Genomic DNA, 14251 nt, shown 5'->3' on the forward strand with positions numbered 1-14251 from the left:
AAATGAGGAACACACATACAAATGTCGACCTAAAAGCCGTGGGCCTAACCACAAAAGCAGATAAGCCATATCTGGCTGCTTCTCCTGTGACTGTTGCAGAACAGGTTTACTAGAGATCAAATGTCCGTACAGGGGTCTGAAGCTGATACTACCTTCTGCCTAGATGAATATTATGAGCTGCGCAAAAAGCACTTACTACTAACAAATTCAAATGCAAATGTTTGGCAATTGAACATGTGTGTTTTCATGGTGTGGATAAAGATCAATAGCATCACCTCTAGGTTTGGAACAACATGAGGATGAGTAAATAATCTCATCCTGCTCCGCCCTGGCCACGCCCTCATCCTGCTCCGCCCTGGCCACGCCCTCATCCTGCTCCACCCTGGCCACTCCCTCATCCTGCTCCGCCCTGGCCACGCCCTCATCCTGCTCCGCCCTGGCCACGCCCTCATCCTGCTCCGCCCTGCCCATGCCCTCAGCCTGCTCCGCCCTGGCCACGCCCTCATCCTGCTTCGCCCTGGCCACGCCCTCATCCTGCTCCACCCTGGCCACGCCCTCAGCCTGCTCCGCCCTGGGGGGCTTCCTCCTCCAGACCACGCCCTCCACAGCCTCCAGGGCACCCACCCCCCTCCCCATTGATGTTACAGCGTGAGGTCACGCCTACCGGGAGGGGGGAGTGATGTCACAATCTGTCGTCTGCACCAGTCTGTCTCGTCATCTGCACTACACGTCCCAGGATCCTCTTGTCTCTACTCCCGATCTCACTCCCTCATCAGCCACCTGTTCCTCGTCTGTTCATCGTTTTCACCTGTTTGCACATCATTAAGTTTGATTCCCTGTGTATTTATTTCCCTCAGTTTCCTTCAGTCTTTGTCGATCGTTGTACTTGTATAGTCTGTTTTTGGGTGTATTCCAGTCTGTTCCGTTCCATTGGATGTGTCAAGTTTAAGTAAAGTGTTTGCATTGAAGTTTCTGGCTCATCTGTCTGTCTTCTTCATCCACCTGCACTTCCACCACACCCGTGACATTATAACACTGGTTGGTTATTAAATAAACAGATATTACTGTTACTAAACTCTGCTCAAAAGAATTTTAAATTCCTAATTGATCCATATCGTGAAACGTATCGTATCGTGATGTGTATCGTATCGTGACATTGTTGATGATACACAGCCATCAATGGAGGCAAAAAAAGTAAAGGGAACCCAGAGGGAGAATCCTCAAGCAAGAATATCAAACAGCCAAAAAGAGGTGAAGGAAACTAACTGCCTAACTTAGCTGAAGGACAAGCCTTGAACATGCCAGAATGGATCTAGTGGAAGAAATGAAGAAAAAACAACCAAATGGCACCCTTGTTTCACAAATGATGGACCAATCATTCCCACTACGCAGACAAGAAATTGTAAAAAAGGAGCCTGCTGTACAGAACATGGTTGAACGATGGCCAGCACTCTTCACCGAGAGACAGGTAAGCTATTTTTGTTCTCAACTAATAAAAAGCAAAAAAATAAAATCAAAATAAATTCAAGGTGTGTGGCTAGAAATCCAAACACTTGTTGGAATGTTAAAACCTCTCCATCCTTACCCAGCCCTCTCTCTATGGTGTTTCAGGTGTTTGCTGAGTTTAATAGAGTCGCCACTAAGAATCTTGAGGGAGACTTCTTTGAGGCTCTGGACCAGTATGCCCCACGTTTCATTGAACTTTTCAAAACAAAAAAGGGAACTGTTGGCCAGAAACTCAAGGAGCTGATGCAGCACGTGAGCTGGATGGTAAGTAGGTTCATTTTGCTTTTGATGTGTATGATAGTTCATCAATCAATTTCTAAATGACTCGATCCAGGCCAACCTATTTTATTTCCTGTCTGCCTTGAAAATTACTCTGTTAACTGGTCTTTTCTCTCTCTGTGTATCTTTGACGGTACTTCGCTCTGTTGTCCTCAAAGGCATTCCCATTTTACTCGGTGATGACTCCAGAGAATTCTACAAGACCTGCTCTGTAAGTACTTGCACCTAAGAAAAAGTTTGGTTCACATGAATATAAAACTATACCTGTGTTGACATAGATGTCATTCTATCTGCTTGATATACAATACACATTTTGTACAGTGATTGATGTATTTGTTTTAAATTACAGAAAATAACCAACACGTAAAATTACAGTAATTTTCCTTTATTCAAAATTTCCTATTACAGTTCTATTCCGTAGAACTAAAGCTTTTTTTTCCCACAGGTTGAATTCAGTGTCACTGTTCAAGAATGTATAGACCTTGTTGTAAATCCATATATCTTTAGTTTAACCATACCAAAAATATTTAGTTTGCTTTATTGTAAAAATTCAGTGTGAAAACATTTAAAGCCATATTCTCTGATAACATTACAACACTAAAAATTAATGTTTTATAATATAAAAAATTGCAATGCTGAAGAATGTGTGTCTTTGTAGGAGACAGTGAGAGACGAGGCCCTAAAATGCATCACTATTGGTGTGCTGACAGTTGTCAATGAAGATAATCCTCACAAGGGTCAAAGCTCAGTGGACTTCCAGCCCATCTCCACTGCCATCATTTTGGAGGGAGGTATTTTCATGGATCATATTAAAAACTTCTATTTTTATAGTTTTTAAAAAACTATAAAAAGAGTCTGGGTTCCTCGCTGGGTGTTTTAAGACCGAATGTTCTGTAAAGCTGCTTTGAAACAACATGGATTGAGAAAAACATTACATTTATGAAAATAAACTCTGATACTATTTAAATATATTAAATTCAAGGTCTAATGTGTTTCACCTTTGCATTTGCAGTGGTTTTACGGTCACAAACGGATGCATGATATTTTTGGTTTGGTCAGCACAAACAGGGTTGAACTAAAACACAGTTGACATAATAGCAGATTTCAGACGGTTTTAAACTTCCTCTTGTGTCTGCATGGCATATCAGGAAGCAAAAAGCAGAAGGGAGAGAGTAAGGTTCGTTTCGTTTCAGAAATGTCCAAAATAAAGCTGGTTTGCCATGAAGTGACTCAGACCGATCTCATCACACTGGAGTCATGTTTAGGTAAGTGTTGCATTTTGCAAAATACTTTGAAGTGATTTACAATACAAGCCAATAATAATTCTGTGGACCATCACAAAATGTCTTACAGCATGTAATTGAGTTTTGCTATCTTTACTTATTAATACATGTAGTATTAATCGATCTCTCACTCTCCACTACTCTAAAGTTTTTTTTTAAGGAAATCATTATAATTATTGGTTAACGTAAATGTTAATATTGAAATATTTCAAATAACTAATTTAAAACAACTATTTCTATTTTAAAAAAGTATATTAGGTGTCTTTAACTACTATGAAAAAAGTCGCAAGAACAATGTATTTATTGTGTTCCTGTTGTGTTGCAAAGCTGAGAAACGGGTTCGGACCACTTTAGAGGTACGACTGGGTTATGGTGTAAGGGAACAACCATCATTGATCATCATATATGGAATGACAGAAATGTATTACAGCTGTAATTATGTGCATGTATTTTTTATATATATATTATAAGTACAATGTAGAAACATTTATGTACACAAAAATCGACTTTTATGAAATTATTTAATGTTGTGTTCAGGTCATTTTGACCTGGAGAGGATACTCTTTTCCCCAAAAATGTTAATTAACGTTATCATATTGGACTAAAACTTACTGACTCACCCAGGGCATAACTAGTTCCCCAACATTTGTTTTGCGGGGAATTTTCTTGTGATTTAATGAAGTAAATATTAAAGGCTTGAGAAAGCACGGACACAGCACTGCATGGGGGTTTTCCTGGTTTCAGTTTCCCAAAGACTGCCACTTGCTCTTATACACAGACCAGAACAAAAGGCTTGTCCATATATGTTTAGGGTTGTTTTGGGTGTGTTCATGTGCCTCAGCGGGTAACACCTGGTTTCGGGGGATATCTTGAAGAGACACCACCCAAAAAGGAGAACAGGATTCTTTACAGTCTTCAATCCTTATTGTGTTCTGTGACTGCAATGAAATTAAGACCATTTTACCAATCGCACTGCGGCATTTAAAACGTAAAAGGGAAACAATACATTAAAAAGATGCATAATATGTAGTGAGTAGATCTTCTTAGAGAACTTTTAGTAATCAGGGGAGAGTAAGCAAGGAGGGAGAGGGGGTGCACACAAAGGTTTGAGCTAGACCATGTCCTGTGCTCTTGATAGTCTCCTGTCCAGAACGCGTATTAGTGCTTTACTGCAGGGTGAGTTTACCTCAGCTTTTGTCTTACACCTCCTTCATTTGAGCTTATGCACTTTAATTTTTTTTTTTTTAAAGTTAAAAAGTAACTTTTAAATGTCTCATTATGCAATATTAACCAATAATTGGATTCAGTCTTTTTGACAGTATTTCTAGTTTTGTATTTATTTTTGAAACTAACTGCTTGTTGGCATGATTGAGCTTATATTGGTCAAAAATGACCATCTGTAGAAGATGAATGTGGGAGATCGAAAATCAGAGAATCATTTAGTGTTGAGTGTTCATGTTGACATGTGTGCTTGCAGATATAAAGACCTCGGACCTGTACACACACAAACTATTTTAAGTATTACATGCTTTCTTTTTCACAGAGATTAACTTTATCCTCAGATAAATGAGGCATACGTTCAATCAGCAAAATAAATACCAAACCTGTCCCAATTGAAAGAAAACAAGTCGACAAAAAGATTGAATCCAGTATTTGCTGAGCGTCAGCGATTTACAAGGAATTTTTAAAAGGCCGGTCATTTTTGACCCTGGAACACAAAAGGGGTTTTCAAGGTTTAAATGTAGTCTATAGTAGCAAAAGACACTTAATATAAAGATAATTCTATGATATAGCATTTGTATTATACACTTCTGAGTCAAGAAGGAAAAAAAAAACATTGTGTAGTTCATGTATTACAGTAATTAAATATTTAGTATATTTAACTATATACATTTGTATGATTATACTTTTCAGGGGGCTGCCATTCCTGTATTAATTTCATGTAATATTCTAAATTCCTGAGATTTTGAATTTGTGGTTTTCATACGCTGTAAGCCATAATCATAAAAAATAAAACTTTTGCACAATATTCAAATTTTTCCGGTTTCACCTGTACGTAATGGTGGTATGCTATTCTAAATCTAGCCGGTGTGTATTTTACGCGACAGGGCTTATACACACATGGAGCTCCCGACGACGCTGGCAGAAGTCACGGACACTTACTCCAACGAGAGCGCCAGGAACCAGTCCCAGGAGGCCTGTTCCCGTGAGGGCGCTCTGAAGACCGTCGTGTTCCCTGTCCTCTACAGCGTCCTCTTCGTCCTGGGCGTGTCCCTCAACGGCCTGGCAGCGTGGGTGTTCCTCCGGATCCCCAGCAAATCTCACTTCATCATCTATCTGAAGAACATCGTTGTGGCTGACATTATCATGACCCTCACCTTCCCCTTTAAGATCCTCGCCGATGCAAACTTGGCAACAGTCGGCGTGCGTGTGTTTGTGTGCCGCGTGTCCTCTGTGCTGTTCTACCTCACCATGTATATCAGCATCTTATTCTTCGGCCTGATCAGCATCGACCGCTGCAGAAAGACCATGTGGCCCTTCGTAGGCACCAGCCGCAGACGCCTGCTCCACAGAAAGCTCCTCTCGGCCTGCATATGGACCTCTCTGTTCGCTCTCGTGCTGCCCAACGTAATCCTGACGAGCCGCCTCAAAACTTCGGGCCGCATTAAGTGCAGCGACCTCAAGACCGAGCTGGGACTGAAGTGGCATGAGGTGGTCAACCACGTGTGCCAGGTGATCTTCTGGGGGAACCTAGTGACCGTGATAATATGCTACACGCTCATCTCAAAAGAGCTCTACAAGTCGTACGCCCGCACACGGGCTCAACACGAGGCCAGGCGAGGGGTGGACGTTCCCCACAGGCCGCTCAACAAGAACAGCATTCAGGCAAACGTGTTCCTGGTGTTGGCCGTCTTCTTCGTGTGCTTTGTTCCCTTCCACTTCGCCCGAGTGCCATACACTATTAGCCAGACACGAGGACAGATGTTCAACTGCCAGCAGAAGCTGTTCTTCTTCCAGCTGAAGGAGAGCACGCTGTGGCTTACCTCCCTCAATTCAGTGCTGGATCCACTCATCTACTTCTTCCTCTGCAAGTCGTTCCGGACATCCCTGTTCAACACTCTGCGGCTGTCTCCCGGCCGCTGTGGGGATCTCGGGACCGACTCCTCCAGCGCTCCTGTGGACAACACGCCGATCTGATGGACAAGCGCCCAGTTCTTCTCCTACACTTCTACTCTACGCTGTAACAGCAACATGCTACATGATGAATCAAACCTTTTAACAACTTCCACCCTAATTACCTCAACCTTGATTCAAATCAAGAGGTTTCACATGTCATGACTGGCTAGTGGAAGAAAGCATGCCAGGAGAGATCTCTTGCCTCTTGCAGGCGTGATCCTGTTAAGATAAGCCGACATGTCCAGCCATGTCATGTGCTGGTAGCCGAAGTACCTCTGATCCTTACTAATTTAGAAAGGCGTGGGATGCGTAATATTTGTTGTCACTGACAAACCTTTAGTGACAGGCATCCAGATGTGCAAAAGTACTAACATTTTTCATGAAAATGAATCCAAGTATTGTGGATATCATACTATTAAAGACATTACTGTAACGAAGACACGGATAATAATGATTCTACAGCTCAAGACTGTAAGTTTTTTCCAAGTCCAGTTCATTGTGAAGTCAACATTTGTAATAAATGAACTACTTCTGTAAAAACAAAACCATGACTGTGGCAAAAAGCGGAGATTTATTGTAAACCATTTGATTGTTGCAACACATCACTGTTTGTCTTCGTCTGCGTCACAGCGGGACCAAAGTTGCTTCCCAAACAGTCTGTTTGAGGGTTGTTGCACACTTTAACATAAAATGTAATGTTTTTAAGACCCAAACTAATAAAATTAATACCATACTTCTACACAAAAACAAACACACTCCAAATACATCTCAAAATAAATCATGTCTTTAAATTAAATTGTTTAATATTGGCCAGTTTTCACTAAGTAAGGCTATGGAAGAATTATATTAAATCATAAATACAGGCCTTTATACACACATAAATAAACTATTTATCTAACAAAAATGTTATAAATTTCATGTAGGACATCCATGAACACTTGATTATTGGAGGATAAATGGAATAAAATAACTAATTTGTGCAATTTATACAGAGAAATAAATAAATAAAATTATAAATATAAATTCTGTCATTATTTACTCACCTTCATGTTGTTCCAAACTGTTATGGATTTCTTTCTTCTCTGGAACACAAGAGAAGATATTATGAAAAATGTAAACAATCTTAGAAATATCTAAAATCTTCACTTCCGAGTGAACGAACCCTTTAACATGCTCAGAGTAGTTTTCACAGGACACCTGCACATGAGATGTGTCCCACAGACTCGGAAAGGCACAGGTTGGCACAGGAACTCAGAAGAGCTATATTGTAATTATATTCCCTGCATCTTCGCCTCAGAACCTGAATTTGTGAGCACCTGTTTTCTCTCATTCCAACATGTCAGACATTGCCATCATGTACAAAACATTTTAAATGCTAATGACGCAACGGAGCAGGGAATTGAGGGCTAATTTGGCAAGTGTGGAGAGAACATGAAGCAGGTTCCTAAGGTAAGTGGGACTGGAAAAGCCTTGCTCAAAGTCTTAAAGCTGCCATTAAACTTTCAAAAAATGTTCAGAGTGCCTGTCATAACATGTCCCGTGGAGATCAAGAGGAGGTGGTAGATGGTCTCAGGAATCAGACATCATCATCATTTTTATTAAATACCAGTGGAGAAGTGGGGGTGTACAAATGTCACAGTGATGTGGCAAAGATAACAATACACCACTAAACCACAAACAGAAATCAGACATCAATAGCACAACTGTGTAGCCTAAATATATCACCATTTAACTTTCAAAAATAAATAGCATAAACTCATTCATAAACTTAAACTAAATGAAAACACCTTAAGACATTTATCCATGCCTACATCACCAAATGTTTAGGTTCACTTCCCTCTTAATAGAAATGGTTTAACACAACACAAGAAAAAGGAAGCTATGATCCCGCCCCCTCCTTCACAGGAACAGGATAATAAATAACAACAATGCATAACTACAACTTGTCTTCGAGTGGTTAATGGGGAAAATACATCAAAGAACAACTATAATAGATATAACACGTTGTGATGACCGCTGATATGTGCACCAATCTGCAATCAACTCAAACAGCATTATTATAAATGTATATTCTACAATAATGAACCAGATCAAACAATTATATCGTAAACCTAATAGACTGCAACATAATCAACAGAAACACAAACTGTAAGTGTAAAGAAGCATAAGCACCTAAACAGTTTGCAAAAACGTCACATGCTGTCCTTATCGTGGTAGTGATGACATCATCTCAGCACCGTCATCACACCCCAGATAGCAAACTGACATTGAATCAACATGGAAACATGACATCGAAACAACGTTGATCTGACACTGTTTTGCTCATCGAATTAACGTTGAACCAACGTCAGACGCGTCATTCTTTCAAAACTAACGGAAAATCAACTTGAAATCAACGTTGTTTCAACGTTATGAAAGCAAACCAATTTTCGATTTTCATTTAGCTTTGAAGAATACCGCGTCTGACGTTGGTTCAACGTTAATTCGATGAGCAAAATCAACGTCGTTTCAATGTCATGAGAGACGTCGTTTCCACGTTGATTCAATGTCAGTTTGCTGTCTGGGACACCACATGTCAATGAATAAATGGCACAAATTAATTCAATTTAAAATGTGAAAAAACGTCTACTCCACTTTCCAGCAATACTTCAAAGATGTTTTGCTCTTTTATTGGTCCATCATCTTCATGCCACCTGAACTCCCGGGTCAGAGTTCCCCACACAACTCAATGTGAAACTGCTTGTGGTCTCCCGCATTCATGTCCGGTCAATGAAACTCAATGGAGAGAAGTCCAGCCTGACTACCTGTAAACACAGCAGCGTGAATCTGCATTCATCTACATCAACAGAATTCTGCAAATAATACATTAAATGATAATAAATATATTATTTTATGGCCTAAAATATTTCAGATATTTTAGGATGCTTTTAAAGACTCACAGGAACCCTATGTTCCTCTTTGGTGGGATGAGGTTTGCCAATCTCCAACCGATCTGCTGACACCATCAACACTCGTGTTCTGCAAGCGCTTATGGGAACTAACCCACAACCATCAACAAACACACTTTCTTTGTTTATATTTGGCATTGTGTACTATGAATAATTTTGCTTATGATAAACTGCTTGTAATGTTCCTTGTTTGTAAGCTGCTATTGATAAAAGCATAGTTAATAACTGCATTGCCTGTTGAAGATATCGCTTCTGAAGAAAAAGACCTCTTTCTCCACGATCATCAAACCTGAAGAAACCAATCTAGATCCTTCCTTTATTGACGGACGTTCCTCCTCTGTTTTCACTGAATTCTCCGTTGTGAAGCTGAAGTAATTACATTCACTTGGTTTCCTTCTACATGTTTGTTGGAGACAACTGCAATAAACCCCCATAAGAGTGGCACATGGACAATCATTTTTCTTCTTTTCCTGTATTATGCTCAAAAACTGGTTGTAAAGGATACAAATAAAAACAAATAAAAATAAAGGATAATTGTTCAAAATGTTCAGAAATTCTTGTTTTATTACTAAATATATTTATAAAACTTATATTTTATAATTTTGTGTGCAATTGTACAGCAATGCTCAAATGGTTGATAACAGTAAGAGAACGTTAAAGGAGTAGTTAACTTTAATAGTAAGAGAACGTTAAAGGAGTAGTTAACTTTAATAGTAAGAGAACGTTAAAGGAGTAGTTAACTTTAAATTATCAGCAAAAGTTTTTTTAACTCACCCCCGTGTCATCCAAGATGTCCATGTCTTTCTTTCTTCAGTCGAAAAGAAATGAAGGTTTTTGATGAAAACATTCCAGGATTTTCTCCATATAATGGACTTCAATGGGAACCAAACGGTTAAAGGTCCAAAAGACAGTTTCAGTGCAAACTTGTTCAAAGGGCTTTAAACGACACCAGACGATGAATAAGGGTCTTATCAAGCGAAACGATCGCTCATTTCGGAGAACAATAAGTTTATTATTTGTAACACCAATATTAAGTAAACAAAATTTAGCTATTACCTGCACACAGGGCCGGCCCGTGGCATAGGCAGTATAGGCAAATGCTAAGGGCGCTACCACTCTAGCACTACATTTTTACTAGTACTATTTTAAAACCATTAATTCGAAATACTACAAAATAAAGCAAAACAACTCCACAAAAACATAACTAAGTCCCCCGACTCCGGTCCGGTGCATCAATCTCCCCCCGCCCAGCGAGTGCTTGAAGTGCGCCAGAAACAGAGCGCGCGCGATCAGTTCACTGTTGGTAATTTGTTGTTTAGCGTCGCCTCTCGCCGCATCCAATGTAGACAACATTACTTTCGTTTGAGGGCGCTTACACTCAAGCACTCCCTTAGAAACGGGCCTGGCAGCCATCTAGACATGGAGAAAGTTTCCTCATTGTGACGGATGGCCGAATTTTCATGACACATTTAAATTATCATTATAGTCTGCTACGATAGATACAGTGCCAAAAAGAAGAGGATACATGGGGATAAAGACAGCTTAGGAGTATTACCGCCCCCTACCGTATAAGATGATGTGCTGATATAGCTGGAAGCGCAAAACTCTCTGTTTACAAGCAGAGGAAGATGCGCGCTGTACATACGCTTTTCAATTTGCGTATTTTCCGCACTATAAGGTGCACTTAAAAGCCTTTAATCTTCTCAAAAAACGACAGTGTTCCAGAGCGCCTTATATATGGATCATCATCTTATACGGTAGGGGGCGGTAAAACTCCTAAGCGGTGAGCAGCCGGTAACAAGAAGTAGACGAAGGAGAACGTCCTCGTCTCAGTTCTCGCGCATGCGCCCATAAGGAAGTAATAGAATAGTCGAATTAAGTCGTTATTTATGTTTTTTTCGCACAAAAAGTAGTCTCGTCGCTTGATAAACTTATAATTGAGCCGCTGTAGGCACATGGAATATTTAAACCTTTTCTTTAATGACTTTATGGGCCGTCAAGAGCCAGTCCCTTAGGCAGTCTATGTAGGACTGATCCAGCTCTCAAATTCAATCAAAAATATCTTTATTTGTGCTCCGAAGAAAAATATTCCATACATACCTTGATGGCATTCTCCGCTCCAATGCCATCGTGACGGACTAGTTGTGCAGGGGTAGCATCTCGAAGGTCTGTTTTAACGAATCTCCTCAGCAAGCTCTGCAAATAAGTTGAAGCATGACACAAAAAAAAAACTCTTGAGTTTATGGAAAACTACCAGAGACAGAGATTAATCATTAGGATTTGTCACAATAGGGATAAGTAATCTGGATTACTGCTATGAAAACCCTGCCAGTGATGAACAAAAGGTAATTAAAAGGGATTCCCAAACTTTACAATACGACTATAGTTATTTAGATCACATTTACAATCAACCACTCCAACTCCATTTACAAACTCCAACTTGGCTATTACAAAGGGATCTTTTGCTGCCACCTCGATGGTGTCATATGATGGAAACCGTCTTGAAGAAGACAAGCGCATCTTCAACCTCCGCCTGTCAAGAGCTCGTCGCATCTCAGAAAATGCGTTCGGCATTTTGACCCAAAGATTCAGGGTGTACAAAAGGCCAATGGAGGTGAACCCTGACCCGTCAGACAGTATCATCAAGGCAACCTGCATCTTATGCAACTACCTGCGCCATGAAGTTGTGGGACAAGCCAGCCAGGGTGAAAGCTTTGATGTTGATGATGCTGGCAGTGGCAACATCATCAACATGATTGTAAAGCACTTTGAGTGTAGGCATATATGAAAGCGCTATATAAATGCCCTATTCATTCATTCATTCATAAAGCTGGATTTCTCCATCCAGTCTGAAAAGTGTTTTCCGTGTTGGTTTTCCTATAGGCTAAAGTCTATTCCGGCGCAGTATATTTTATAACGTCCTATAATGGTAGCCTAATGCTGGTAGATTGGCACCTGTTGAATTTCCTTTGATGAAACAAAACACACACACACACACAGTGTGAAACCAATGGACTAATCTTTTTTCGAGTCATTTGGTTCATTCAACGAACGAAATGAACGAATTGACTCGAAAAAAGATTTGTTCATTTTGATGAACGAGTTCGAACAGGAGAGTCACACAGAAAAGAGCAAGGCGAGCATTTCAGCTTATAAAACTTAAACTTTGTTATTTATTTTTAAATGAGCGATCGTTTCGCATGATAAGACCCTTATTCATCGTCTGGTGTCGTTTAAAGCCCTCTGAACAGTTTGCACTGAAATTGTCTTTTGAACCTTGAACCGTTTGGTTCCCACTGAAGTGCATTATATGGAGATAAATCCTGGAATGTTTTCATCAAAAATTTATTTTCGACTGAAGAAAGAAAGACATGGACATCTTGAATGACATGGGGGTGAGTAAATTATCAGCAAAAGTTTTTTTAAAAGTGAACTACTCCTTTAAGTCCTTAGCTGATCAATTTCTAACCAACTGCCTCACAATTTGCACTATTTACAGTATACATACCCACTCTAGCACATAAGTCCTACTTTCTGTAGCTTTATTACGAGGAAGCAACAACTGAAATACAGTTTGGACTGACAATTGTATGAGTAGATGATTACAAAATATTTATTTTAAAATGAACTGTTGGAGTTGGATCTTAGTGGTGATAGTGATTTTGTTGATTACAGTGCATTTGCATCTTCAAGGAGAGTGAAAGGAGAGTGGACCATTAAAACCACAAAACACAATTTGCAAACTGATTCCGTGTCATGTGGTATCCACACACTTGCTGTAAGTTAATAATGTTACCCAGTGTAAATCACTGCAGGCATGCGTCAACCAATTGAATTTAAACCTTTTATCATATATAATCTACCCATGTACATTGATATATTACAGCACAAACATGTTTCTGATTATATAATTAGTGACAAATATCATTTTTTTTCTCGTCAAAAAACTTTTGCCTTCCTTCAAGTTTGCCACTGAATTCATGAAGTCTGCTGGCTGCATTACCTCCTTCCAGTGCCCTGCAATAAAACAAGAGAGAATGCGCCTGGCATCACTTTTGTTTCAGTCTTTAGGTATGTGCCTTATTGATTGAAATGTTATTAATAGGTATAAATATTTTTAAAGCTCAGAATTTTGGGCCTTTGCCATATTTGTATGTTGTTGAATGATACCAGAGATCAGTATCAAAAATGTCAAAAATGCAACAGGCCGATATATATATATATATATATATATATATATATATATATATATATATATATATTAGATAGAGAGATTCAAAAACATTAATTAATCGATAACGGCTTTTTGCGCTGGCTTAAAAAGTCAATTTATGTTTGTTAGGTATTCAGAAATGTGGATGTAGAACAGCATTAATTTTTAATTTTAAAATATTTACCTTTTTTTTCATCAGTCCATGAAACTGTAAATGGTGTAAGTGGTCAAAAATGTGTAATTTACCTTAAATAAGAAAAAAAGACAAGTACATATTTATAAATATATATCCTGTATTTACAGATCGAACTAAAAAATGTGGAATTTGTGCCAAAAATGTTTCAGGGAGAAAGACAGTAAGTGCAGTTTTCCATTAGGAATGGAAACTTTTCATATATAGTATACATAATCTCTGTACCTGACATGTATATAATAATTTACCAACCTGTCATGTATGTGGTTCACTACCCTATTGTATATGTGATTTTTCTCTTTGTTTTGTTCTAACAGGAGGCATGTACCTGTGGGGTAGTGATGCATGTAGAGTGTGCCACACACATGTGCTACATATGTCAAGGTAAAAGAGAATATCGCAGAAGTCTCTCAAATGGATGTGTGGACCAAATGGATGCTCCATCCAGGTTCTTTTTTAACTTGCCTGCCAGTAGATTTTTACAAGTCTTTCTGGTCAGAACTAGGAGAGGACCTTCTGGAGGTTTTGAACGAAAGCTTGGCTGAAGGCCAGCTGCCTCTGAGCTGCCGTAGAGCAGTACTAACCCTCCTGCCCAAGAAAGGCGACCTCGCAGATATGAAGTGCTGGAGGCCCGTATCACTACTCTGCAGCG

General features: G+C 39.5%; 1 protein-coding gene and 1 long non-coding RNA gene across 3 annotated transcripts; both read left to right on the forward strand.

Annotated features, from left to right (window-relative positions):
* The first annotated feature begins 2958 nt into the window (after positions 1 to 2958).
* Positions 2959 to 6813, forward strand: p2ry12 (purinergic receptor P2Y12). 2 transcript variants are annotated; one of them, XM_039654137.2, is made up of 2 exons: positions 2959 to 3050; positions 5177 to 6813. In XM_039654137.2, exons 1-2 carry the CDS (start codon positions 3043 to 3045, stop codon positions 6264 to 6266), a joined length of 1098 nt encoding a protein of 365 aa, XP_039510071.2. In that variant the 5' UTR covers positions 2959 to 3042; the 3' UTR covers positions 6267 to 6813. The 2 variants fall into 2 exon arrangements, with proteins under 2 accessions (XP_039510071.2, XP_039510072.2); XM_039654138.2 differs by lacking the exon at positions 2959 to 3050 and adding an exon at positions 3598 to 4244.
* A 6075-nt stretch (positions 6814 to 12888) lies between these two features.
* LOC120464468 (uncharacterized) lies at positions 12889 to 13984 on the forward strand. Its single transcript, XR_005618693.2, has 4 exons — positions 12889 to 12971; positions 13159 to 13264; positions 13710 to 13762; positions 13917 to 13984. It is a non-coding gene; the product is annotated as an uncharacterized LOC120464468 (long non-coding RNA).
* The last annotated feature ends 267 nt before the right edge of the window (positions 13985 to 14251 follow it).

The sequence above is a fragment of the Pimephales promelas genome, chromosome 16, assembly GCF_988280905.1.
Source record: "Pimephales promelas chromosome 16, fPimPro1.hap1.1, whole genome shotgun sequence".
NCBI classification, from domain to species: domain Eukaryota; kingdom Metazoa; phylum Chordata; class Actinopteri; order Cypriniformes; family Leuciscidae; genus Pimephales; species Pimephales promelas.